The sequence below is a fragment of the Scardinius erythrophthalmus genome (genome assembly GCF_964197995.2).
Source record: "Scardinius erythrophthalmus genome assembly, chromosome: 3".
Taxonomy (NCBI): Eukaryota; Metazoa; Chordata; class Actinopteri; order Cypriniformes; family Leuciscidae; genus Scardinius; species Scardinius erythrophthalmus.
The window spans coordinates 35,955,577-35,980,940 of NC_138223.1; the positions used below are offsets into that span (position 1 = coordinate 35,955,577).

The 25,364-nt window shown below is 37.1% G+C and overlaps 1 protein-coding gene across 1 annotated transcript in view; it reads right to left on the minus strand.

Moving 5' to 3' along the window:
- ctnna2 (catenin (cadherin-associated protein), alpha 2) overlaps positions 1–25,364 on the minus strand; it is a 508,039-nt gene that overhangs the window by 398,099 nt on the left and 84,576 nt on the right. Inside the window, exons 3-6 of the mRNA XM_081360997.1 lie at positions 19,120–19,315; positions 13,133–13,299; positions 11,577–11,696; positions 10,066–10,332 (exon numbers count right to left, since the gene is read on the minus strand). Of these exons, the coding sequence (XP_081217123.1) occupies positions 10,066–10,332; positions 11,577–11,696; positions 13,133–13,299; positions 19,120–19,315 (750 nt within the window). The remainder of the gene's footprint in view (positions 1–10,065; positions 10,333–11,576; positions 11,697–13,132; positions 13,300–19,119; positions 19,316–25,364) is intronic.

Consider the following 25,364-nt stretch of genomic DNA (forward strand, 5'->3'; position numbering starts at 1 on the left):
GTACTGCTGCCATCAGTCCCTGTAACCTCTGAAATGTCCTCAGAGGGACAGCTTTGTCCAGCACAAACGTGGTCAGAACATTTGGTACGGTCTAAACCCGCTCCATCAACAAACGTGAGATATCGATCGCGAAGGATATATGCAGAGTTGACAGAAAAATGTTACTCATGCCGTAGCAGATGAATACAATAAAGATCTAGAACCAAGTCTAACCCAGGTTGGGTACCAGACCTGGTTGAAACACGCATTCATCTAGCTGGCAGAGTGCCAAAACTGCGCCTGCGCCTTCAGCACTGCCCCCACCCTGAACACGGTCGAGCCGACGCGGGACTAGTATGTCACAGGGAGTGAAAATAATGAATCATACAACAACAAACAAGCTGTTACAAGCGGGTTATAGAGACAATCACAGCGTCACAGCGAAGAAAAGAAACAGAAACCTTTATTTATATTTATATTTCAAGATAAAAAAAATTGCTTTAAAAATGGACTGAAGCTGAGATGTTTTAATAATATAAAAACATTCAGTATTAGTAGGCTAGAAAAAAACCACAGCATTCAGTGAAATTGCGAATGTTTCTAATGTCTGTTATTCGGATTACCGTACTGTAGCCGAGATGAAGGGGAGCTGCTCTTTGGCCGATAAATAACTAAATATGTTCAACACACAGAAGAGAGACAGATATTGATTTTGGGTAACCTCTGTGAAGGGGTTTGGCTCCTCTGCAGGAATAAGAAATTCCAGGTCTGAGGAACTAGGCATGCACTGGTAAACTCACTGCTGTGTCTGTTTAATCCACTCTAATCCTAAAGTCTACATACTCAGGCCCAAAACAGGCATACATTTGAAACTTTCAGAGATCAAAAAATGGGATTTTGATTTAACATGTGGGTGTTGTGTGGGTGTTTGTATACATGCATCCATTTCTGACTCCAGACACTTTCAGTGTGCAATGAAGCTATGTTCAGTATAAGCCATAAAAACGCTCCCTAGTGATGTTACAGTATGTCATCATTGTGAATCCTCTCTTAAGATCCAAAAAGAGAAGAAAAAAATGAATAAAAATTAAAGGAAAGGAAAAGCAGAGGCTGGGTGAGATAAAAGGAGGTTGTGCCTGCAAAGACAGCCAGGAATGTAGAGAATAGATTGATATAGCAATTACGCTGAAGCTTATTCTACTGCAACGAATACATATCCATATATTAGCCTTCCCGGCTTCTTGTGCGCCTGTGTGTGTGTGTGTCCGCGCCTGCGTCTGTGTGTCTGCACATGTCATGGCACTGGGGTTCACAAGCATGAGCATGTATAAACATATTATTATTATTATTTTTTTTTTTATATATACATCTTGCAATGTACAATTTCTCATTTTTCTGCAGCCCTACACATTACTTCCTATAAATTACTTTTTATTAGCTGGGAACCAAATATTTTTACTCATTCAAAGATTGTATAAACATGTAAACTCCTTTATAACCAAAACACTACTTTCTCTTTATGCTCATCAGCCGGCATCCATTTTCTGTAAGGATTGGTATTGGTTCAGAGTATGTCTGAAGCTACAGTGTCTGTGTGATTGTGTTTAGGACTTGTAGTTGTGTTGTGTTCTGGCTTTTAAGAACAGATTATTTATCCCATGTCACTGTGCTGACATAAGATGATTTAAGGAGCACAGGAAGCTCATCTGACATGCCCCATTGGTGGTCTGTCAGGTGTGAGCACTAATTTGACAGGTGCTTTTGTACTACAGATTAATCTTATAGCAGGGGGTCCTTTTTGTATTCTCCATCATATAGTGACACAGGAAATGACATAGCAGGGGATTTGAAGGGGTCATGAATGAGAACAGTCTGACAAAGAGATTTAAGGTCACACATATGCGTACACACCAAATCACTATTATAAAATCCACAGAGGCAAGACACATAGTAAAAATAATAAAGGATGACAAATTATTTGCTACAGACACAGTGTGTATATATACTATATGAGTGTTTAAGCCAGAGGGGGGTCTTTTCCCAAAACACTTCCACCAGCAACCTGAAATGATTGTGGGCAGGTATGAGAGGGGAATTTTCAAAATAGCAAAAAAAGAAAAAAATGAAGGTAGAAAAAGAAATAGAATGAGGCAAGGAAGCAATATGAGTAAAGAAAAGAATTGAGAAAGGATGAGGATGTGAGGTACGGAGGAGATGAGGAAAGGAATGGTAAAATGAAGAAAGCACAAAACCAAAGGGATGATTGAAGGATGGGGTGGAGAACAAAGAAAGGAACAGAGAAAAGAAGGAAAGAAAAGGGTAAGGCAGAAGGAGGAAAGACAGCAATATGTATAAAGAAAGGAACAGATAAATTACGAAGAGCAGAAAAACTATGCATGAAGGAAACAATGAAGAGAAAAAAGAAAGGAAGGGATGAAAGAATGAAGCAAGAAAGGAAAGAAAGAAAGAAAGAAAGAAAGAAAGAAAGAAAGAAAGAAAGAAAGAAAGAAAGAAAGAAAGAAAGAAAGAAAGAAAGAAAGAAAGAAAGAAAGAAAGAAAGAAAGAAAGAAAGAAAGAAAGAAAGAAAGAAAAGAGGCAGACAGAATTGGTGAAATGAAGGAAGGAAGCATGAAAACAAAGGAAAGAGGGAAAGGATGGAAAGGATGGAAAGGGTAAGGGATATAAATAAAGAAATTGATAAAGAAAGAGAAAAAAAGAAGAGAAGATGAAAAGAAAGAAATGACAAAAGAAGAAATTAGAGAGGTTGGAAGGAAAAGAAAGAAAGAAAGAAAGAAAGAAAGAAAGAAAGAAAGAAAGAAAGAAAGAAAGAAAGAAAGAAAGAAAGAAGGAAGGAAACGAGAGGGAATTAAAGAAGAGTTGGAAGGAAGGAAGGAAGGAAGGAAGGAAGGAAGGAAGGAAGGAAGGAAGGAAGGAAGGAAGGAAGGAAGGAAGGAAGGAAGGAAGGAAGGAAGGAAGGAAGGAAGGAAGGAAGGATATTGCAGAACACATGAGTGCTGGTGACGGTTATTTTCGAAGCAGTAGATGAGATGGCCACTAATCACCACACACACACACTGTATGTCTGAAACTACCAATCCTTACTGAAATACAGTATCAATGCAGAGCTTTCAGTGCAATGAAAGGCAAGAGGAAGTCTGGTCTGTAACTACCAAACCAGAGAAGATGTGAAAGAAACATGAATCATGCTTGTTTTCAGACAGAGAGGGGATTATGGTGTGGCGCAACACTGCCCCCTACTGTTTACTGTGAGGTGTGCACAGTCTGATCAATGGTGTGTGCTGCCCAGACACAACCGCGTCACTGCACAGGACACACGGCGAAACCAGTGATGCTGTATAAATAAACATACTCCAATACTTAACCTCAGCATGATGACATGACATCATAGTAGGCTTTTGAATGGAAAATGACTGAATTTGCAATCATCTTAAAAGTCAACAAAAATAATACCAGCGACAGCAATAGCAGTCAAAACTGCAGTCCATCTTCTGCACTAATGAGAAAACAAAACAGGCACTTTAGTGGAGAGAACAACATGCTCAAGACACTGATTTGTTTTTCAGAGTACACTGGGTAAACAAATGGCTGTGTGGGGTATAAACAGTTTCTTTGATGATCTGTTCAATTTGCTCAGAGAAGGCATCCTGCAGGTCAAAAGATAAAAAAATAGCACTCTGAGGAAAACAGCAGGCATGAATGTGTGTGTGGATAGTACACTACTAAGGCTGCTGCACTAATCTAATTTTCAATGTTTCTCCATCATCCTGATGTGCACTAAGTAGACATGATATGTGTGTGATTGTGTTTGTAAAAGAGTAAGTGTGCACTTTGCAGGGATCACAGTAAACTGCATTGCGCTGTTCCAAAACCTATGAGCTACCTGCTGCCTACCAAGACAATATTTATCAATACTTTTAAACATTATTTATCAAGCTGATAATATAATATAATATACTATAATATAATATAATATACTATAATATAATATAATATAATATAATATAATATAATATAATATAATATAATATAATATAATATAATATAATATAATATAATATATTATAATATAATATAATATAATGGACTTTTTAAAAGACAGTAAGATTACAAAAATAATACTTTTATTAACCTCACGCAAGGACACATTCAACTGATCAAAAATGACAGTAAAGACATTTATAATGTAATATAAAAAAAATCTAGTTTTAAGAAATGCTATTATTTTGATGTTTGTTCATCAAAGATTCCTGAAAAATAAAAAGATTATGTTTCCACAGAAATATTAAACAAAACAAATGATAATAATTTTACTTTTAGCACCTAATAAAAGCATATCGAAATAATTTCTGAAGGATCATCTGACACTGAAAACTGAGTAATTATGCTGAAAATTCAGCTTTGCCATCACAGGAATAAATTACATTATTTACCAAAAAATACATTTCATTGTTACATAGATTCAATTTGAAAAGATATTCAAATCAAAAACAGTTACTTTAATTTGTAATAATATTTAACAATATTACTGTGTTTACTGCATTTTGATCAAATAAATGCAGCCTTGGTGAGCAGAAGAGACTTTTTTTCAAAAACACTAAAACAAATCATACTTTTGAACAGTAATGCATATAATAATAATAATAAATCCTTATAATTATAATGACTCTAGCTTCGTCTGCAGTCTTGGATTTGTTGTTTTCACTGAGCTTGAAATGCATTCTGGGATTGCCTTCCCTGAAGGATCTGCAAGTTACCTTGAGAGGCAACATAATTAAGAGGCCTACCTTTTGGAACAGCCTTCGCATCAGGAGTGGCTATAAGGCCCTAAATCACTAGGTTTTGGCACAGAGCTAATGTCTCTCAGACCTGTAAACTTCCACATGACAGATGTGATAAACATCCCTAAAACGCCACAAGTCATTTCCACAGAAGCGGTAAATGCTGTATAAACTGCAAAACTTGCCAACTTGCCCTCTAGTGAGTTTCAAGCCAAATTTTGTATCACTCCGTTTAGAATCCCAATAAGATCACAGCATATTGAACTCTGGATCAACAAACAGGGCTTACGGGTTCCTTATCTTCCATTTACTCAGCTGTTTTGTCTTTTCTGTAAGATTTTAAAGCAATGTCCTGGGTTCAATACCAGTTAAGCTCTATCGACAGCATCTGTGTGGTGCGTCGATAACCACAGAAAGTAATTTGGTCTCATCCCTCAGTTTGTCAAATCAAGTAAAAATCGTGTTAACAGTAATACACTCACAAAGAAAGATTATGGGACAAGGCATTGCACTTGGAGAAGCATTAAAGGAGAACTCCGGTCAATTTGAACATTGAGCTCATTTTTTTTGTCAATTTGTAGTGCTGTCAACACAGAGAACAACGACAAAAATCGGTGTTGCCTACACCATGTTATCCTCTTTTTAAAATTTGCACCCTGTTGACTTCAATGGGGCAATATTTAAACCTGCTTTTAGCCTCTTAACATCCTTGATGTGTCAGTACAAGTGCACAGGTCATGTGAGTGATTCCTTCAGAGTGAACACGAGTGAATCTGACTGCAGTAGATGTGAAAGATATGAATAAAAATGATGTTATTTAAGCCAGCGCACATACCTGTATTTACATCCTGTTTTCGGTTGAAGTCCAAAGTAGTCGATTGCCGAGTTCACGCGCGTGATCATAGGTAACTAAACCTATGCGCGTGAACTCGACAATCGACTACTTTGGACTTCAACCGAAAACAGGATGTAAATACAGGTATTTGCGCTGGCTTAAATAACATCATTTTTATCCATTTCTTTCACATCTACTGCAGTCAGATTCACTCGTGCTCACTCTGAAGGAATCACTCATGTTTTTTGTAACATCTGGACCAATCAGACACACACAAATTATTCATTATTTTTAATGAATAATCCAGTAAACTCACTCACTCAACAAAGGTCTATGAAACTTCCCCCAAAAACTAACATCCCAAATGAAGCTGGCAGAATTTGGTGTCCTGTTACTGATAAGATTTACCACCCCAAAAGGAATTTGCAGGAAATTGTGACTCTCACTTAATTCTTGCTGAGAAGGAGAAATAAACCCTTTTAATCTTATATATTCTATATATATCCACGTGAGAAATGTATAAACATGTATCTAATTTTCCCATCTCATGATTTTCCTTTTATGTGGTTTGTCCTATGTCTTCATTTTCTATTCTAAACTCTTTTGGATTAATGTTTCAGACTTTGTTGCATACTATGGTTAACCAAAATCATATGTGTGGCATGTTTAGTCTCTATAAACTCCAATCTTCGTCCCCCATTTGTTAATTTACATTACATTTAGCTAACTTTGTGACGCATTAGTATTATAAGAATCTTGAAGATTGTTTTGTTAAACACCCAATGAAATTACATATTCAAATGCCCTGCTAGAACGCAAAGGGTCGTACAAATCTCCCTCCAAAGGGAAAACTTCTTGGCTCACACACCTCCAGGGGGTGTGACATCTTCACGCTTTAAAAATTACTGATCACAAGATCACGCTCTTAGCCTCTCACTCTCTTAGTTGGTTTCCTTTAAAATATTTAGCAGCACAACTATTTTTAAAGATTGCTAATAATAAGAAATGTTTCTTGAGCACTGAATCAGCATGTTAGAATGATTTCTGAAGGATCATGTGACACTGAAAGATGTAGTATTAAAATATAAATACATTGTAAATTGTAATATTTCACAATATTACTGTATGATTAAAATGATGAGAAATGAAATATTATTATAATTGTTTTAAAAATGGCATTTCATGTCAAAATGTTGGTAACCCACATATATTTTGTCCCCATAACATAGGTAATAATCTAATACACAGACCTTACTTTAAAACAGGTCAGAATATCAAAGCAGAACATTGCCTAGTAGATGACAAATTTTCACAGAGAATTTTCAAAGAGATGTGCAATTTTTGACATGCCATTTCTATCTACCCGCATGCATATTCACTCTGATAAATAAGAGTGTGAAAGCTGGGCGAGCTGTGCGTCTGAGCTTCATGAGAAATGCAGGAGGTCGGGGAGAAAGAGACTCATTAGCGGGACGTCTCCACACTTCACACCCGTCTCGCACCTCCAGCTGCGATTCCTCTTTCAGAAATCATATGCATCACTGCCACACACAGTCTAATACTGTCCAGCAGGTGTGAGAAAACCTCCATTTACACTGACTATCAAGAAAGCGTGACCTCAACAAAGCGCGGGGACGAAATGTTGAGACAGAGGAGACAGGAACAGGAAACTTTGTCCACATGTCCACGTTTTGAGTTGTGTAAATGAGTAATTCCGTGATTCTGTGGATCAAACAAAAACAGATTAAACAGGCTTCCAAAACACTTCACCATCTTCCAGTGTCCCGTCTTCCTTTGTCAAACAAAATGCCACTGGCCCAGCCAAATCTTATCTCCCCATACAAATATCCAAAAGCCATTTTCTCCAACGCACAATCAATGCAATCAATGCAACTTTTTAATGAAGTAAAATCACTAAAAGCCTTCCTTCCGCTGGAAAAAATAGTCCCTGACTGTGAACAGCAACAGAAGTTACATTATTTCGCCATTAGACTGTTAAAAGGTAAAGATATCGCAGGGACATTCAAACAGATTTTTTATTACAAATATAGGACTGACCTGAAGAAAAATGCTATATCTACTGTAAATGCAGGACAGGTACACTCACACACTCTACTCTATAAGGTTCAATGAACAATATCAATGAGAATAAACATGGTTACGTTGCTAAGGGTGTTATGTAGTGATACATAGAACCGTTGGGGATGTTTTATCGTGAATGAAACAGCTATTGACCAATTAGAATCAAGGACTGGAACTAATCGTTTTATAAGTAAGGGTTAATGCCCGACGAGGTGTCCATTATCAGGTATTAATGGACGACGGCGAGGCGTGAACCGTCCGACGCGCAGCGGAGGTCCATTAATACCTGACAATGGACACCTCGAAGGGCATTAACCCGCTTATACCATGGTCACTTACGAAAGAAAGAAATATTTAATCAATTAATAATACTTTAATGTGTTTTAGAGTAAAAATCGTGAGGGTTTTTATTTATTAAGTCGAGCGCACTATTTAAAATCTCCCGTATACAGGCGTTGCCAAGCAACGTGGCCACAGCGACCCGACCGCAGCAGTTGATCAGTGAGTATGAGCCAGTGCAATCATTTAGAACTGTCATCAGGCAAATTGACGGGACGCCTTTCCTAGGTGTACATTATCACTTTTTAACGGACACCCTGCAGCCAATCAGAATCAAGTATTCACCCAGACCATGGTATAATACTAAATAAATTATATTAAAATAACATAGTCACTGAGTGCCGCTGCTTTTAGGAGTTTCATGAAGAAATACTTGATGAAAAAATACCAACTTACACACATGTATGTGCCATGTGCTCATATTTTGGGAGTATATCTTTCAAATTTGCCCATAGGCCTCTATATGGCTTCATCACCCTGTCTCCTCTCCACCAATAAGCTGGTGGGCGTTCTGGCGCAATACGGCTGCCGTCGCATCATCCAGGTGGATGCTGCAGATTGGTGGTGGTTGAGGAGATTTTCCCCTTCCATATGCAACACACTTTGAGATCTGGCATCAAGATGTTAGCAGCAGATCCTTCAAGTCCAGATGTTGCGAGGTGGAGCATTGGACCAGACAGGATAGTCTTTGTTGCCCTTGTGCATCAATGAGTATTCGGCACCAACACCCTGTCGCTTGTTTGTTTTGTCCCTTCTCGGACCACTGTTGGCAAATTCTCACAACTGCTGACCGGGAGCAACCCACAAGCATTGTTTCAGAGATACTCTGACCCGGTCACCTTGCCGTAACAATATGGCCCTTGTCAAAGTCGCTTACATCTTTATTCATGCCCATTTCTCCTGCATCCAACACATTGATATTGAGAACTGATTGTTTGCTTACCATCTAATCTATCCAGACCTTAATATGTGGCCTTGCTAGAAGATGATCAATGATATTCATAATGTTTTGGCTCATCAGCACCGTTGTGCTACTGTGGATGTCTGTTTTTATTTATTTTTATTAACATTTATTTTGATTAATGTGTTTGGTGCCTCCAGGAATTAGCAACAGCTACTTATCTTATTCTCTTATTCTAAACTACTGATATGAATCTCATTTGAGTGTACATCATTTTAAACCGATTTGGTACCATTTATCCACACACTTTTGATCATTTAGTGTGCCAAGTATACCCCTGAAATGCCTTGAACCTTAAGCCAATCACTATTTAAGCAGACATCATTTTGACAAAAGTCTTGGTGAAGATTAAAAAAGGGCAGATCATATTCCAAACTTTATATAGTCTCAAAACAACCTGCACAACATTCAAAAATTCAGTACATTCATTTTAACATTTGTGAACAGTAGTGTTTATGATCACCTTAAATGTCCTTCTTGACCACTAGATGGCAGCCTAATCTTATATTCCACGTAGTCAGGAATTTAAAACTTCTGTGATGGTTTCCCATTAACGTCAATATTAGAATCATCTTGACTTCTTGTTTTAAAGAAAAAAATTAAGAAAGAAAGAAAATGAGGGGCCCATTGCTTTTGTTATTTTACACAACATATCTGGTACAATACGTTTACTTTCAAAAATGTTGCAGATTCTGGTGGTTAGAATATTAAATTTGCCATGTTTGCTTTTGTTTTGTTCTGTTCTGTTTCGTTTTGTGCCAGTGTCATGAGTTTGGTCCAGGACTCCCTTTTTGAGTAAACAATGGAAGATAAGCAATGCCGGTGCTATTAGTGGTGTGGAAATTACACACCTTAGCCCTAAATATTGACATGTCAAATTGATCGAACAAAGCGCCAAGCACCTTATAGGGTTTACAAAGATTTTTTAAAAAAGCTTACTAATAAGTTGACACATTAACCTGCAAAATGTGATAGCTTGAAACATTAAAAAACAATGAAAAAAAATGCATAATGTTACAGTTTGTGTGACTGCATACTAAATAGGCTGCTTGACCCCTTGGTGTACTCACGTCAAACTCATTGAGAGCGGCTGCCAGCTCGCCGATGCCAGCGTGACCGTGCTTCTCGTCAGTGGGCGAGGAGGCCTGGGCAGCGCTGGAGATGCCACCGATGGCCTCTTGGACCTGTTTGAAGACGTAGTCACGGTTGGCACGTGTAGCAGCCACGTCGGGGTGGCGCAGGAAGGCCTGGGAGGCAGTGTAGAGCATGGTGGCGTTCTTCTTAAGAGCTCCTCGAGCTGCCGCCATCTCATCCCTGCACTGAGGGTCCTTCAGCTCCTGCAACACACATACACAAATGCACACACACGCTAGCTATCGGAAGCTATCGAAAGCATCCATCCATCCTATAATTGTACAAAACGCAATTATTCATAGACCCTTCATGCATACAATGATTTGTGATAGAATGGATAGAAGTAAAACTTCTTAAAATTAAAACAAATCATTATAATAGCCTTTTGTTATAATATATTTATGTATATACACTACATAAAATTCATGATATTCTTAACACTAGAAGTGCCAGAATTCCATAACTACTAGAACTGCCGCAAGCGATCATTTTGACCTCTAGATTCCAAACTCTATATCTTTAATGATAAATACCCAATTGAGAGATTAATGCATTTATTGTATTAGGATATCTTTTAAAAACAAAACAACACCAAACTGTACAATTAAACAAGTTTAATTATACATTTATAAATAACAATATCCGTAGATGTCCTGAACAAAATGACGGAGTAGCCTATGTTTTCATGTTTACACTGTTCGATCGCGCCTGCGCCCGCGCCTTACACACACACACACCATATTCCAGCATTGCAATCTTGACATCGCAGCCTGTTCATTATAGCCATAATAAAATATAATAATAAAATAGTCAACCTAACAATTCCACTGCTCTGTTTATATAGTCAGTAGTACAATTCGTACCATTTTGCGCATGTGAAGAGGATGTTTTTTTCCGTCGATATTGGAACGTGAGTGAAGTACAAAGCCTAATAAAGAATAGTTTACCATCCAAATACATCGCAAATGTTGAAACATTTTGATTCTAATTAGAGAGTTATGTGAGCCCAACGCCGCTTACTTTCACTTTCGCTTTAAAGTAAGCCTAGCCTATTTCATTTTGGCTTGTTTATAGTAATTTTTTCATTCTTGTTCTGTTCTGAATATCATTACATTTAAATGATTTGTTGTGGAATATGTTTTACCACATTTTATTGTTGTGTGTATTGGTATATGTATAATAAAACCGCGAAATTCAGTGCGGTCAATCTGATCGTCTATGGACGAAATAGGTAAATATGTTAATTCGTTTTTTTGCCTTATGTGTAATTTATATGAAAAACATTTTAAATGAAAATACAGACACTTTTAGGAAAAGTCAGGTACCAGCAGGATTTTATTTATTTTTTCAACAAAGTTATTGCAGATATAAAATTTAAAACGGTCAAAATGACCGTCATGGCAGTTCTAGTGTTAAATTCAAAACACAAGTGATATTTAATAAATACCTGCTGTCTGCGAGCAGCAACATAGTTAAGTTTGACCATCTCTTTCCCAAACTCCTTAAAGCGATTGGCCAAGTCCTGCTCGTTGGTGGCGTTCTTGACAGCTTCTAGAGCTTCTTCCACCTGGAAACACAAGCATCAACGCACACACACACACACAATCACACACACACACACACACACACACACACACCCAACTGTTTAGACATCATCCATAAAATGAATGGTAGCATAAAAGTTCCATAAAGCACACGGTTAACTTTTCTAGTGCTTATTATTGGTTCTCCTGAGACACATGTAATGTGATTTCTGACAGTTTTCACTCTCCGTAATGAGACTAGCAGAAGAACAAGGAGGTGCTTTGTCCCTTGAGGGACATCTAAAAGTTTCTCAGTCATATCCTACACTATAAAAGTATTTTTTTTCGCAACCATTGAGTTTGACAGATCTTAGTTCTCAAATTTGTTTACTGATTGTATAACAGAGAGGCCGCTGGGTAAAAAAAAAAAAAAAAAAACCTCTCTAAACTCTATAAATTGTTGGTTTAGAGTGAGAAGAATTGTGTCTGTTTCCTTCGTGCCAGTGGGGATCAAAAAAAAAAAAAAAAAACAGAACGATGCAACTAGAAGAAATAGGATTAAGGGCAAAACCGTATGAAAATGAAGGTATAAGAGCAAAAAGTCTAAATTCAGCCACTCTGAAATATAATTATCTACACCAAAATTACAAATGCATTTGATGACCAGAGGCAAGATAAGTGGTATTTGAGAGTGTTATTTATGCATTTTAATTGTCTGTAGCAAAGTTATGCCAGGAGGTCGTTGCTTCAGCCATTATTGCTTTGCAAATAGAGAGCAGGAGTGGAAATAAAGAGAGTTTCTTTTTTTCTACAATAAATATAACTCCTGTGCTCTTGAAATAAAGGCAGATGTGTGTACTTGGATAGCAAAACAATTGAGAGGCTGGTCCGGCTTGTTCTGACCCAGTGGACAGTGACCAGCTGTGAAGACCAGTCGTAGCGATGCAGAACTTTGAAAACTCAGTCAGAACGAAAAAATATTACAATGAAATTTCCAGGAGACAGCTCTCACTGGCAACAAAAAGTAGGTTAATACATATGTGTGTAAAAGTGTAAATGTTCAGGTGCAAAAAATGTGTAAGGTGGGTAGAGAGTAGGGATGTATGATCTGGTAAACAAAAAACTAAAAAACTAAACTAAGAACAAAAAGAAAAGCAAAGAAAAAAGCAAACAACAAATGAAACAAAACAAAAACAAAAAGTAAAGCAAAGAAAAAACAACAACAAATAAAACAAAACAAAAAGCAAAGAAAAAAGCAAACAACAAATAAAACAAAACAAAAACAAAAAGCAAAGCAAAGCAAAAAAAAAAAAAAAAAAAAGCAAAGCAAAGAAAAAAGCAAACAACAAATAAAACAAACAAAAAAGTTATTATAAACAATAAATTATTAATGATAAATAAATAGTGATTAATTTCACAAATTAACTGCAAATGTGGGGGACAGAAATGAGAGCGAGAGATAAACGAGAAGAGAACATACGATCTTGAGGTGAGCCAGGAGCCTCATGACATCAGCCATGTCAGCCAGGATGAGAAGGCGAGTGACAGCAGACAGGAGGGCGCGGGCGGCACGGACCATGGTCCCACGCTTCACAGAGGAGCAGGGGTCATCCGCGAACTCTGAGGAGGCCACGTGCATCGTCTCACCTGCACATAGACACAAAACAACATATGTTTAATGGTATACTGCAAAGCAAATCCCTTGTGCATATCTAGGAATTTTAACTCTGAACCAAAAAAAGCTGCCTGGACATGTCAATGGTTTATTAATAGCTGTGCATCTGTTTACCAGTGAAATAAACTGCGAGCACAGGCAACATTGCCAAGAGTGTTCATTAGTGAAACAGCACACTTCAGAAAAAAAAAAGAAAAAAAAAAAAAAGAAAAAAAAACGATGCAGAAGATTGCTGGTGTCTGGAACGCAATGTGCCATTATTGTGTCAAACTATATTGTCCATGAAATGCAGTGCCTTTCGAACTTTTAATAAACATTTCAAAACACAATAGAAGAGATCAATATGCCGAGAATATTAAAACCAAAATAAAGAAAGCAATTTGTAGGTTGTCATAACAGTGATGTAAGCAGCTGTTTAATACCCTTGCATTTTGATTGACAGTATTAGATGACCAAGCACTTTCTGAACATTTATTTAGCACTCCATTTGTCAAAAGTAGCATTTTCATTTATTTACACATTTTTTTTGTGCCTAAATGATTCAGACTACGTCAGTACGGTACTGTGGCATGCTAGCTAAAGTTGAAATGAGCAATTTGTCTCAGGTTCATTGACAGAATCTATTAATGACCCTACAGTAAGTGGACCTCCCACCTTCCATCCGAACAGGAGCCGCAGGTGGGACAGAGTTGATTAATGGAAGCTTACAAAAAGCCTGGCTGAGACATTAGCAAATGTCATTGAATCTGAGAATGATATGCAGAGATGAAAGCTTGTGGCAAACTGACTTCACAGAGTCTAGGGAAAGAGAGAACGGGAATATTTGTTTTTAACCCCGTACTGGCTCTGTGTGGGTGAACACTTGCATGCACGCCACAAATAAGGCTGTACTTTACCGTATGTGCAAATTCTGCTGTTCTTCTCGCACACTGAACTGAAACGACAGAATGCCAGCTATTCTTAACAGTGTTTTGCTGCTGAAATGTCAGCACTGTCCTCTGGCTCTGTGTATTTTTGTGGCAGCTCTACCTTCATGGATTACCACAGGAGGTTATAATATTATTTCCATTGTAGCTGTTTTTTAACCTCTACGGCACAATTGAACCAAGTCAATAGAACAGACATACTGCTCTTTAATTTTCATCCAATCCGTTTGAAAAAATCATTATTTTTGCAATATTGTCTTTTACCTCACTTTGTCAGAAATCATTTATTCTTTTTTTACGAACCAGGAACATATCGTATCGAGGGCAGTGAATTTTATATGTTTTTTTTTTTTATGCTTTAAGACAAACCATGTGCAAATTCATGTGTCAACACCATTGTTGAGTTTTTTCTCCTTAAACCTGCAGTGAAAGAAAAAAAGACAGTCTCAAAAACGTGATTTGAAATCGCTGGTGTTTCTTATGTCACAAACTACATTGTAACCAATCACGTCAGCGTGCGTGCAGGCTTTAGCATATCATTAAATGTGCAATAGGTGATTCTCTACAGATTTACTGGTTGAAAATCTCCTCACATCCTGATAGCAATCACTATGTTAAGCGGTATAACTGTATTTTTATAAATATATATCATCTGTGGAAGGCGTATGACCATAAAATGTCCGTTAAAGGGGGGGTGAATTGCTGTTTCATGACATAGCTATCGGCGCGTTAGCACCGCCCACACGGCACGCCTCCAGCCGCTCGGTTTTTTCCGGAAAGACTCAGTACAGCCTATCTTTCTTTTATAAATATAATAAAACTAAAGACTTTTTGGAGATACGAAGGATGCAATAATACTCTACAGGTACTCAAGATTAACATGAGATTGACTGAAACTGAGTGTTTCACCCCCCCTTTAAATTATTTAATTTGGTCCGGAAAATATCCTTTCTGAAGAGTTGATAGACGATCAATACTGAGTGTTCGCTGGACGAACAGATTAATTGATGGTAATATTTATTCAGCTAGGCTATATAAAGATAATTTGATTAACTGATCCAAATATTTATAATTAATTATAACAAGTTATGATTAATTATTCATAATTTTCTTTGGAGCTTATGTGCTACAGCGTTAAACCAAGCTTTTATAGTTGAATGCTTCCGAATTTCGGATGACGACTTCTTGAGCCTATATGCAAATTAGTCTTAAGGTCTTAAAAACTATAAGGGCGAACTCGGTCAGATTAAATACTCCTCCAAGATACACATGGCAGTAATCTGGAAAGTGTGACAGTAAAACTTTAAAGGTATAGCGGAGGATCTTTCCGAATTTTAGATAAGAACCGCCCTCTCCACTTTTTGAAAAAATGCACATGCGCAACACTCTACTTGCTCCCGAGAGGGAACGCCTATTAAACGTGTGCGAGGTTCTCCTCGTGCACGCTCTGTTTACAAGTTGCTGTCGGCATCGCTCATACAAGATTACTTTCCAAAAGAAGATTTGCACTTTTTCTCCAAATAGCATGCCAAACTTTACCTGTCAAGTAGAAACTTCGCGACTGAGGCATCAGTGGGAAGCCCAACCTGTGTTTTCAGCGCACGCCATCGTGTGAAACAATCTCCCAAAAACACTCTGATCTTGTTTCTCTCTTCTGAGGCCTTTCTCTTCTTCTCATACAGTTCGTACAAACTTTTTCTCTTGCGACCCTCAGACATTTTCAAAGGACCCGGTGAAACGGCGAGCTTCAATGAATGGCTGAGCTCTAGCTCACCACACATAAACACCTGAAAGTGCGCATGCGCAGAAAGCGAAAACTAAGGGACGAGCACGTACGACGGCCTTACGTAAACATATCACCAGAATGACTGACACTTAGGTGGACCAATAGTTTACACTACCCACCCGGAAAAAGAAAATCCTCCGCTATACCTTTAAGATAGGACGTTTGCCGTCCCAGAAAAAATTTGGAATTAAATGAAATAATTTCTTGAATTTAGGAGGAGGAACACTTGGGAGCATGTGGAATCAATTTGACTTTGTAGGAAATAAATGTACCTCTAAATGAATCATTAAAACAGAAATCGGAAATTTATAATTTATAGTCCCTCCACATAATACTACCTGCCGCCAATAGGTTAAGGTTTGGCTGGTTTAATAGCATAATTTAGTTAGCTGCTGCTGATAGGTTTCATTGCATTTATAGCACAGGTCTAGAAATGAGAAGTTGCATACTTACGGGGAGGCCCTGAAAAAAGCCGGACAACTGCTATTGAGATGGTAAAAGATTTATCCAGGTATTACAAACCTTGGTACCTTGGTTGATAACTTCTTTATAACTCGCACCCATAAACGGCTTGGGAGTTGAGCGCGCCTGTTCTCAGTACTATTTCTACTATTTTCTCAGTTGAAAACCTTGGTACAGAGCATTTCTGCTAGCATTAGCTGGATAGCATATTGATCCCTGAGATGACCCTCAGCTCTCATTACTGAAACCTTGTTGAAAAACCACTGAAGTATCTTTCATTTTTCAATGGATCTTCTGCATTGACTTTTTATCCAGTGTCTACTTGTTAAGTCTTATATAATTGATTAGTATCTTAATTATGTTTTGGTTGAAAGTTTCACAAAGTCATTTTTCATTTTCGGTAAGTGAATAAATCAATAACTGTGGGATGGGACACAAGCGACAATTAGATCGAAAAAGAACGGCTTCTCGTTTCTTTTTAAGTATTTCCTTTGACCCCTGTTTCACACAGAGTAGGCTAACAGACGGTCAGCCTTGGGAGCGGTAAGTCACTTGGACCATTATGCCCAACCTGTGTTTATTAACCTCATCCCAGCTAAAGGTCAGCTTGCTAATGGTCCACACAGAGTATTTTAACACACTTCATTCAGCTCCTGCAGCCAGGCTTGGCTCAGTCTCCATCTGTCAGTGCAGCAGTCCATTCACCGCAGATCTGAGAACAGTTGTGCATTTTCACAACAAATGACTATTACAAACTCTGTGACTCTGGTCTTGTGGAAAAATATACACTACCAATAAAAAGTTTGGGGTTGATAAGATTCTTTTTATATTTTTGAAAGAACTTTTGTTAACACTTTATTTTACAGTGTCCTTGTTACATATGTTACATGTACTTCCCATAGTAATAACTGTAAATGATGCATAATTACATGCAACTAACCCTCAACCAAATCCTAATCCTACCTTAACCCTATAGTAAGTACATGTAGTTAATCATTATTACTCAGTACTTGCATATATAATTACACTGTAACAATGACACCTTCAAATAAAGTGTACCCAAACTTTTTTATGCTCACAGTGGATAATTTATTAGATCAAAAAAATGTATGAATTTATAAAATGTAATTTATTCCTGTGATGACAAAGCTGAATTTTTTGCTTCATTACTCCAGTCTTCAGTGTCACATGATCCTTCAGAAATCATTCTAATATGCTGATTTGCTTCTCAATCATTTCTTATTGTTATATATTTCTTATTGAAAACAGTTGTGCTGTTGTGTTGAACAATATTCCTTTGAACACATATTTCCCCAAGCTGTATTTTATTCTTTGTTTTACTCACGGATTAGTTTATGTTTAAAGTCCTGAATATAGACAAATAATCACCACAAAATCCATTAATATTATTTTAGCAAGAAATTTAAACTAAACAAATTAATCATTCATTACCTCATCATACAGTCCTTAAAACAAACCACACACAAAAAAAAGAGAAAACAGATGATTGATAATACATTTCAGCTTTTGGAGTTTAAAATTGCCTTTTTTCTCTTCTCCACAACCTCATAATTGCTCTTCGGCTGTGTTTATGGGATGATGAATGTTCTGTGAAACACCATCAATAACTGTTTGTCATTTTCATAGAGGTAATTTGGCTGAGCAAACACTAACTTCAGTCCAGACCAATGAGTATGCAAGGTTTGGAAAGGGACTCAGTGTGTATGGGAACAATCATAAAAGAAAAAAGGACGGAGAGAAAACTTAGTAAGAGAGAGAGTGTGTGTGTAATGCGCTGCCAGATAAGGGCTGTAAATAATAGGCAGGACTTATAGGTGACGGAGGAGAAAAAAAGCTATACCTTAGCTGTCTGCAAACTGCCACACATAGGCAAAAAAAAAAAGTGTTTTGCAGTGTTTCGTCAGCAAAACAATCCAAAAACACATTAAATAACAGCACATCCCTCTGAAGAGATGTATGTCTATCCCTCACAGCCTCGCTTTCATTCCCGCTAAAAATCAAAGATGGTGCTGCAGAGAATAATGATACATTTTATATAGTTGCTTGGTGACAAATATGATGCAAGGCAACAACTCACTGTTTGATGGAGCCTATAGCCTATAATTCATGATATCAGGGCAAAAATGCCTCGTTTTTGTCTCATATTTATATCATGATATACAAAATCACACAAGTAACGAACGCAATATCACACGAGTTCTGTTTTTGTCTCGGATAATCACACAAGTAAAGAACTCAGTATCACACGAGTTCTGTTTTTATCTCGGATAACATGAGTGCAAATGTGATATTGATTTTATACAACCGTTCAATAAATAAGAAGTTAATAATGTGTTATATTTTAGGCAAAGTATTATCTGCTTTTGCTCAATTTAGCCAACAAAAAATATTACCTGTAGAGCCAGGGCAGAACTGTTGTGCATCTCCGAGCAACACGCAGTGTTAATTCGATTTAAAAAAAAAAAAAAAATTGCTTGACAGCCCTAGAAATAACATTTTCATAATGTAATGGGAACATTAGCCAAACATTCTAAAGGCATATTTTTTAGTTCGATTTTGTTGGGGACAGTTCCTCAGTGTGATAACAGGCTGCTCACCTTGCTTGCGGACGTCCTCTACAGCTGCGATAAGCTCCTCCTTTAGGTCCTGGCTGTCCTTAGCAATCTGCTCGCCCTTTTCTAAAAAGTTCTGGGTCGCCTGCTCCACGGACACAGCCAGCACATGAGCCTTCTTAGAGCGGCCCTTTTTCTTACTGGATGGGCCTTTGTTACTGGTGTTGACCAGGGTGGTCACCTGTGGACAAGAAGAGTCAAAGATGAAGATGAAGATGAAAATAAAGATTGTTGTGTAAAAAGACTCCTTTGACTCACATTTCGACTGAACTGCATAAAGTAGGTCTAGCAACATAGCCCATACGGCACATTTAAAGTAAATCATTATGTACAAGGATGATCGAGCATATGTTTGTTTATTTCTAAACCAACGGGTCAGAAAAACTGCTGGGTTTGTATGCTTTCAGAATTATGTACAAGTAAAGGGAAATATATACATCTATAGCATAGACCAACAATTAAAAAGACGCAGTCAGTCGCAAAGACGTGCCCCGTGTGAACAGAAACCAAGTGTCCCCTTCAACCTCCCCATTAAATATCAAACATACGTTAATGTCACCATTAGAAGTCAAATATCAATTCGAACCTTGAATAGTAATAATGCAGGCATTTCATTAGTTGCAATTATTTTTTTAGTTTAGTTCAATAAATGAATGTCAAGACCTGAGTTTATTTCCAATTATAACGAAATATTTAAGAAATGTAATATCTTATGCGTGTATATATATATATATATATATATATATATATATATATATATATATATATATATATATATATATATATATATAAAATAACAATAAATTGTTTAAAATAAATTTTGTGTGTGTGTGTGTTTAAAAAAAAAATTTAAGAAGCAAAAAAAAAGTTTTGTTACCTTAAAAGTTTGGTGTGAATTATTTATTTATATATATTTATATAGATCTATTAATCATTTTAGCTTTGGAAACCGTGATAGTGATTTTTCCATGATTCTTTGATTAACAAAATTTAAAAGGGTATTTATGTAAATTCAGAAATGTATTACCATCAAATACCATCATAGTACAACCTTTTTTTTTCTTTTTTTTATGCCTTTTACATCAGCGTTGTTGAATGGTATATAAGGGAAGTAGCAAAATGTCTCAGGTCTGAATTGTGAAAAGAGCTTGATTTATTGATTTAACAACTGCATCGCAATCAAAATCCTCAAATTTTAATTAAGAAGAATTAATTTGGACAGGGTAAAAAAACTAACAAAAAGTGCTTTTTTTTTTTTTTAAACAGATTTTTTGCAGTGCAGACATTTCTGGCAATTTGCCACATTTGTCTACACATTTTATGTGATGTATAGTGACTCATTCTGCAGGCATTAAGCTCTCAAAGGGCCTATAAAACAGTGCTGTTTTTCACTTTCTGCTGCAGGTCTCTGCTGGGACCGTTCTCCCAGGGTAATGTATTTTCAAGGACACCCACGCTAAGCAATTGCCATAGTACAACAAAGAATTTGTTGAGTTCCCTTTAAGTCAGTCAAATTCGACGTTATGTCGGACTGATGTCATGGGATCTCGCCAGGGAGCCCAATCACCTCAAGGGGTAACAAAACAAGCCAACGGACATTGGCCAGTGAGATTGGCCACTGAGATTTGCCGAGTTACACCTGCAAACTCAGCGTATACAGTTGATAAAACTTAAGACCCCCTTTGTCTAACATTAATCGCAGTTATTCTCAAAGCCGATGCACAGAATAACACTGGATTACATAAAGAGAGGTTTAATCAAAACAAAGCAGCATAGTTGACTTTTAAAGGAGAACATTGCAAGTGATCTTAAGTAAATCCAGCTTAGACTGGGTTAATGATAAACATGAAAACATGAAATTGGGACAAAAGATTTAAATGATTTTGCAAGGCAAAGCTTATGTAAGGAATAGCAGTTATTATTGCCAGCAAAGTGGTGGAAAGAGTACATCAAAATTGTACTTTAAAAGTATTGCTACTTAAGTAATAATTTACTTGAGTACAAGTATATGTACTGAAAGATAATATGACTCATGTAAGAGTAAATAAGTAGTTTGCTTAAAAACTACTCAAGTAACTATGTTACAAATAGGGTTGGGTATCGAGAACCGGTTCCATTTTAGAACCGGTAACAAATTTCCAAAAACCGGGTATTCGATAAGACGCACACATTACGATTCCTCTTATCGATTCCTGCCTTTGGGACAGTTGCAAATTCATTATTTCAAATGTAGGCGCGTGGCAAGCACGTTCATAATAGAAGCGACGTGGGCCATGGGCGCGACGAGCATGCAGTGCGTGGCGCTCGTTTTTGCCTATGCCTCGGCGAGATGAAAACATCTCAACTTTTCAGAATGCCGCAAGCGGTGCGCAGGTCACGTGACAAAAAAAGAACTGACCTTTCTGTAACATCAAAAGCTCGGCCAAACAGCTGATCATAGCTGAACAGGGTGGGTTTTTATTTCTCATCTCCATTAGGGCTGGATATTGACACAAATTTCACAATTCGATTCGATTTCGATTCACAAGCTTGCAATTCGATTCGATTTAGATTCGATTCGATTCAATATTGATTATTTTGGATATCAGGTACAATACATTGCAAATTTTCTCAAGGAAAACAAATCTCTTTATCATTGTAAACTATGGGAGTCAGTGGTAGCCTATTGGTTTCATTAGCCTACTATAATATTGAAGGTAAAAAATAACTGATTTGTATACAAACACTTAAAATACACTTTTATTTATTTTTATAATAATAAAGTTATATGAAATTATATAAAAATTTAAATGGTGGCTGTCATAAACTTTCCAGATTTATTCAAACATGCATTATATTGAAGAACATTAAAAATTATAATGAATATGTATTATGGTGCATATATTTAACAAAATTAATAGCTAGTTAATTTTTCTAGCTGACTAACGAGTTTATGGTCACTGGATATGTTTTTTCTGAGGTAAATGTGACGTTACATGACATTGTTTACTAACGTCTTTCCACGGTTGAAATGCTGATTGAGCAATTCCATGTGACATGATACGGACTTCGATAAGTTGTAGCCTATTCTATCTTTTAACACACTTTCAGATGCTCACTCATGTTTATTTTGCGCTGTAACTGGTATTATTAAGGCGGAAGAGAAGATCATGTGCGCTCCGCGCTGCTGCTTCTCTTAAAGCTGCGCCAGAGCGATCTCACGCCACAGCGCCAAAACGGTAATTATGTTTTTGAATTTCGTAAGAAAATGGACGTAATTTTAAAATGACTTTTTCATATCAGTAATAACAAAGCACAAAGATTATTGTGATTTATTGGATCGGATTCAATAAGCAGAATCGGAATCGCAAAAAATGAAACGATACCCAACCCTAGTTACGAAGTACTTTAGTATTATTTTTTTCTATTTTTAAAGTGATGATATAGCCTGGATGCCAGCTGAAGCCCTGCCCACAACATTTTTAGGTCGGGAAGTTCGGTCTGGATCCGTTGTGGAGCAACTATGCTCGAACCAGAGCTGTTCGGACCAATCAAATTGTCAGGACGGGCTTTATAAGATGATGGACAGATGATCAACAGTAACGTAATCATCCACGTCACCAAAGAGCGCTTGGGTTGAATTTGTTTACAACAAAGATGACTGCCGCTGGAGAATTGAGATTTCACGAGTTCACACTGACAAATAAGTCACATAGAATAAATGCATATTTGGTTTAAAGGGGAAATGAAGCAGTCAATCAAGTTTACATGATTTACAAGATGGATTTCCACTATAATCAACAATTATATAAGAAACATGACAAATGTAAACATATAAAAGAAAGAAAAGAAAAACCGTTATATCTTTCGCGGCCAGGGCACCACCATTGTGCAGTATTCTAACATGTGACATCACAGGGTTGGTTGGCCCTAATAAACCTGGCTGAATGTAGGAATATCCCGACATCAAACTGTCTACACCACAAAGTTTTGACCGCGAACAACTAACGTTAGGTTCAGTCAATATTAGCTAACAGCAGTAAGCATGAACTAGCTAACACTATCTTAGTGTTTAGCTAACTTTAGTTAAGTTTATTAGTACCAGACAAAAAGATGACGTCTAGCGTTATATGTTAACAAACTGCACATGGAAACATTGTTCGCGATGTCTGCCATCATATTCCTGTCTCTTGTCAACACCATGTAAGTTAGCATGTATTAATATATGCATTTGAGCCGATACGGCGTGGGAACCGAACAGTGGTAAGTTACGTTGTTATGTCGAACAGCCGGTGGTGGTTTGGGACGAAGAGCGGGTTGGCAAGTTGCAATGCTACCTGGTGTCAGTGTGGCTGTTGTAATGTGATGCCCACCGTGTCAGAGTCTATCTGCTGTATATAACATATAACGTTAGACGTCGTTAGTTGTTCGCAGTCAAAACTCTGTGGTGTAGACAGTTTGATGTCGGGATATTCCTACATTCAGCCAGGTTTATTAAAGCCAACCAACCCCGTGACGTCACATGTTAGAATACTGCATAATGGTGGCACCCTGGCCGCGAAAGATATAACGTTTTTTCTTATTTTTTCTTTTATATGTTTACATTTGTCATGTTTCTTATATAATTGTTGATTATAGTGGTAATCCATCTTGTAAATAATGTAAACTTGATTGACTGTTTCATTTCCCCTTTAAGTTCAAGTAATTTTCTAAAATTGACAGCAGTAAAACAGAAATTCTTCTTGTTGGTTCAAAAAATACAATAAGTAAGTCGAATATTTCTTCTGTGGAAATAGATAACTGTTCTGTTCCTCTATCGAATCAGGTCAAAAGTTTGGGTGTCATTACTGACACAACTCTGTCTTTTGAATCTCACATTAATAGAGTTACCCGTTCTGCATTCTTCCATATTCGCAATATAAATCGTCTGCGTCCTGTCCTTTCACTCAAGAATACTGCTACGCTTGTGCATGCTCTTGTAACATCAAGAATCGACTATTATAATGCTTTGTTTTATGGGCTTCCTTCCAAATCTCTTCATACAGTTAGTACAAAATGCTGCAGCTCGAGTCATTACCAAAACTTCCACTTTTGAACACATTTCTCCTGTTTTACAGAAGTTGCATTGGCTCCCAGTTAAATTCCGTGTGAATTTTAAAATTTTACTTTTAACTTACAAAGCACTTAACAATTTGGCTCCTTCATATCTTCAAGATCTTCTTCATATACACACTCCTTCCCGCACTCTAAGACTTACACTTGTTCTGCCACGCACTCTGACAACTTCTATGGGGTCACAAGCTTTTGGCTATGCTGCTCCCCATTTATGGAACTCTCTTCCTGTAGAAGTTCGCAACAGTTCTAGTCTCTCAGTTGTTAAATCTCGTCTTAAAACGCATCTGTTTAGGCAGGCTTTTATGTGATTTAATTTTTGTTGCTGTACTTATTTGATAGTTTAATGTCTTTTTTTATGAATTTTGTAAGGTGTCCTTGAGTGCCATGAAAGGCGCCTTTAAATAAAATGTATTATTATTATTATTATTATTATTATTATTATTATTATTATTATTATTGGCCTGCTGTCCGAGAAGAGTGCCCCGGGCTCGGTATTTGGCCCGAACCCAAAGTACTCCCCCCGTATTCCTGGCTGTGGAGGAACAAGCCAAGAGTGAGTGGAGGGATGCTGAAAACTGTCAAGGATGACAGAGTGAATAAATATATGCTTCCTCTCATGCTGATAGGGTAGACATGGTAATTGTTTGATGACAAGTTGATTGGATTGATTGAAGTTGTTGCTCCGTCGGCACATTTGTCAAAGTACTTTGAATACTTTATTTTTATTCTACTCAAGTAAAAGTAAAAGTACCACAATTTAATTAGAATCAAGAAAGTAAAAAAATAGAAAAATCTACTCAAGTACTGTAATGAAAGTATTTGTAGCCTAATTAGTTAATTTCCACAATGTTGCATTAAGCTTCATTACAGGAACTGGAGAAATGGTATTCAACCTAACACTCCACTGAACAGAGTTCAGAAAGTACAGAAGATATACTTTAGAGATAAATGTACAGTCAAAACTGTCATTGTCACAAAACAAACCCTGGCAAGGTTAAGGCATGAAGAAAAGTAAAAAAATTAAATATTCAGGTATGAAACTATGACAGCTCTGCTGGGAATCGGTTGCCTCAGACCAGGGCCGGCGATTGCTATAGGCGAACTAGGCGGTTGCCTAGGGCGACAAATGTGTTGGG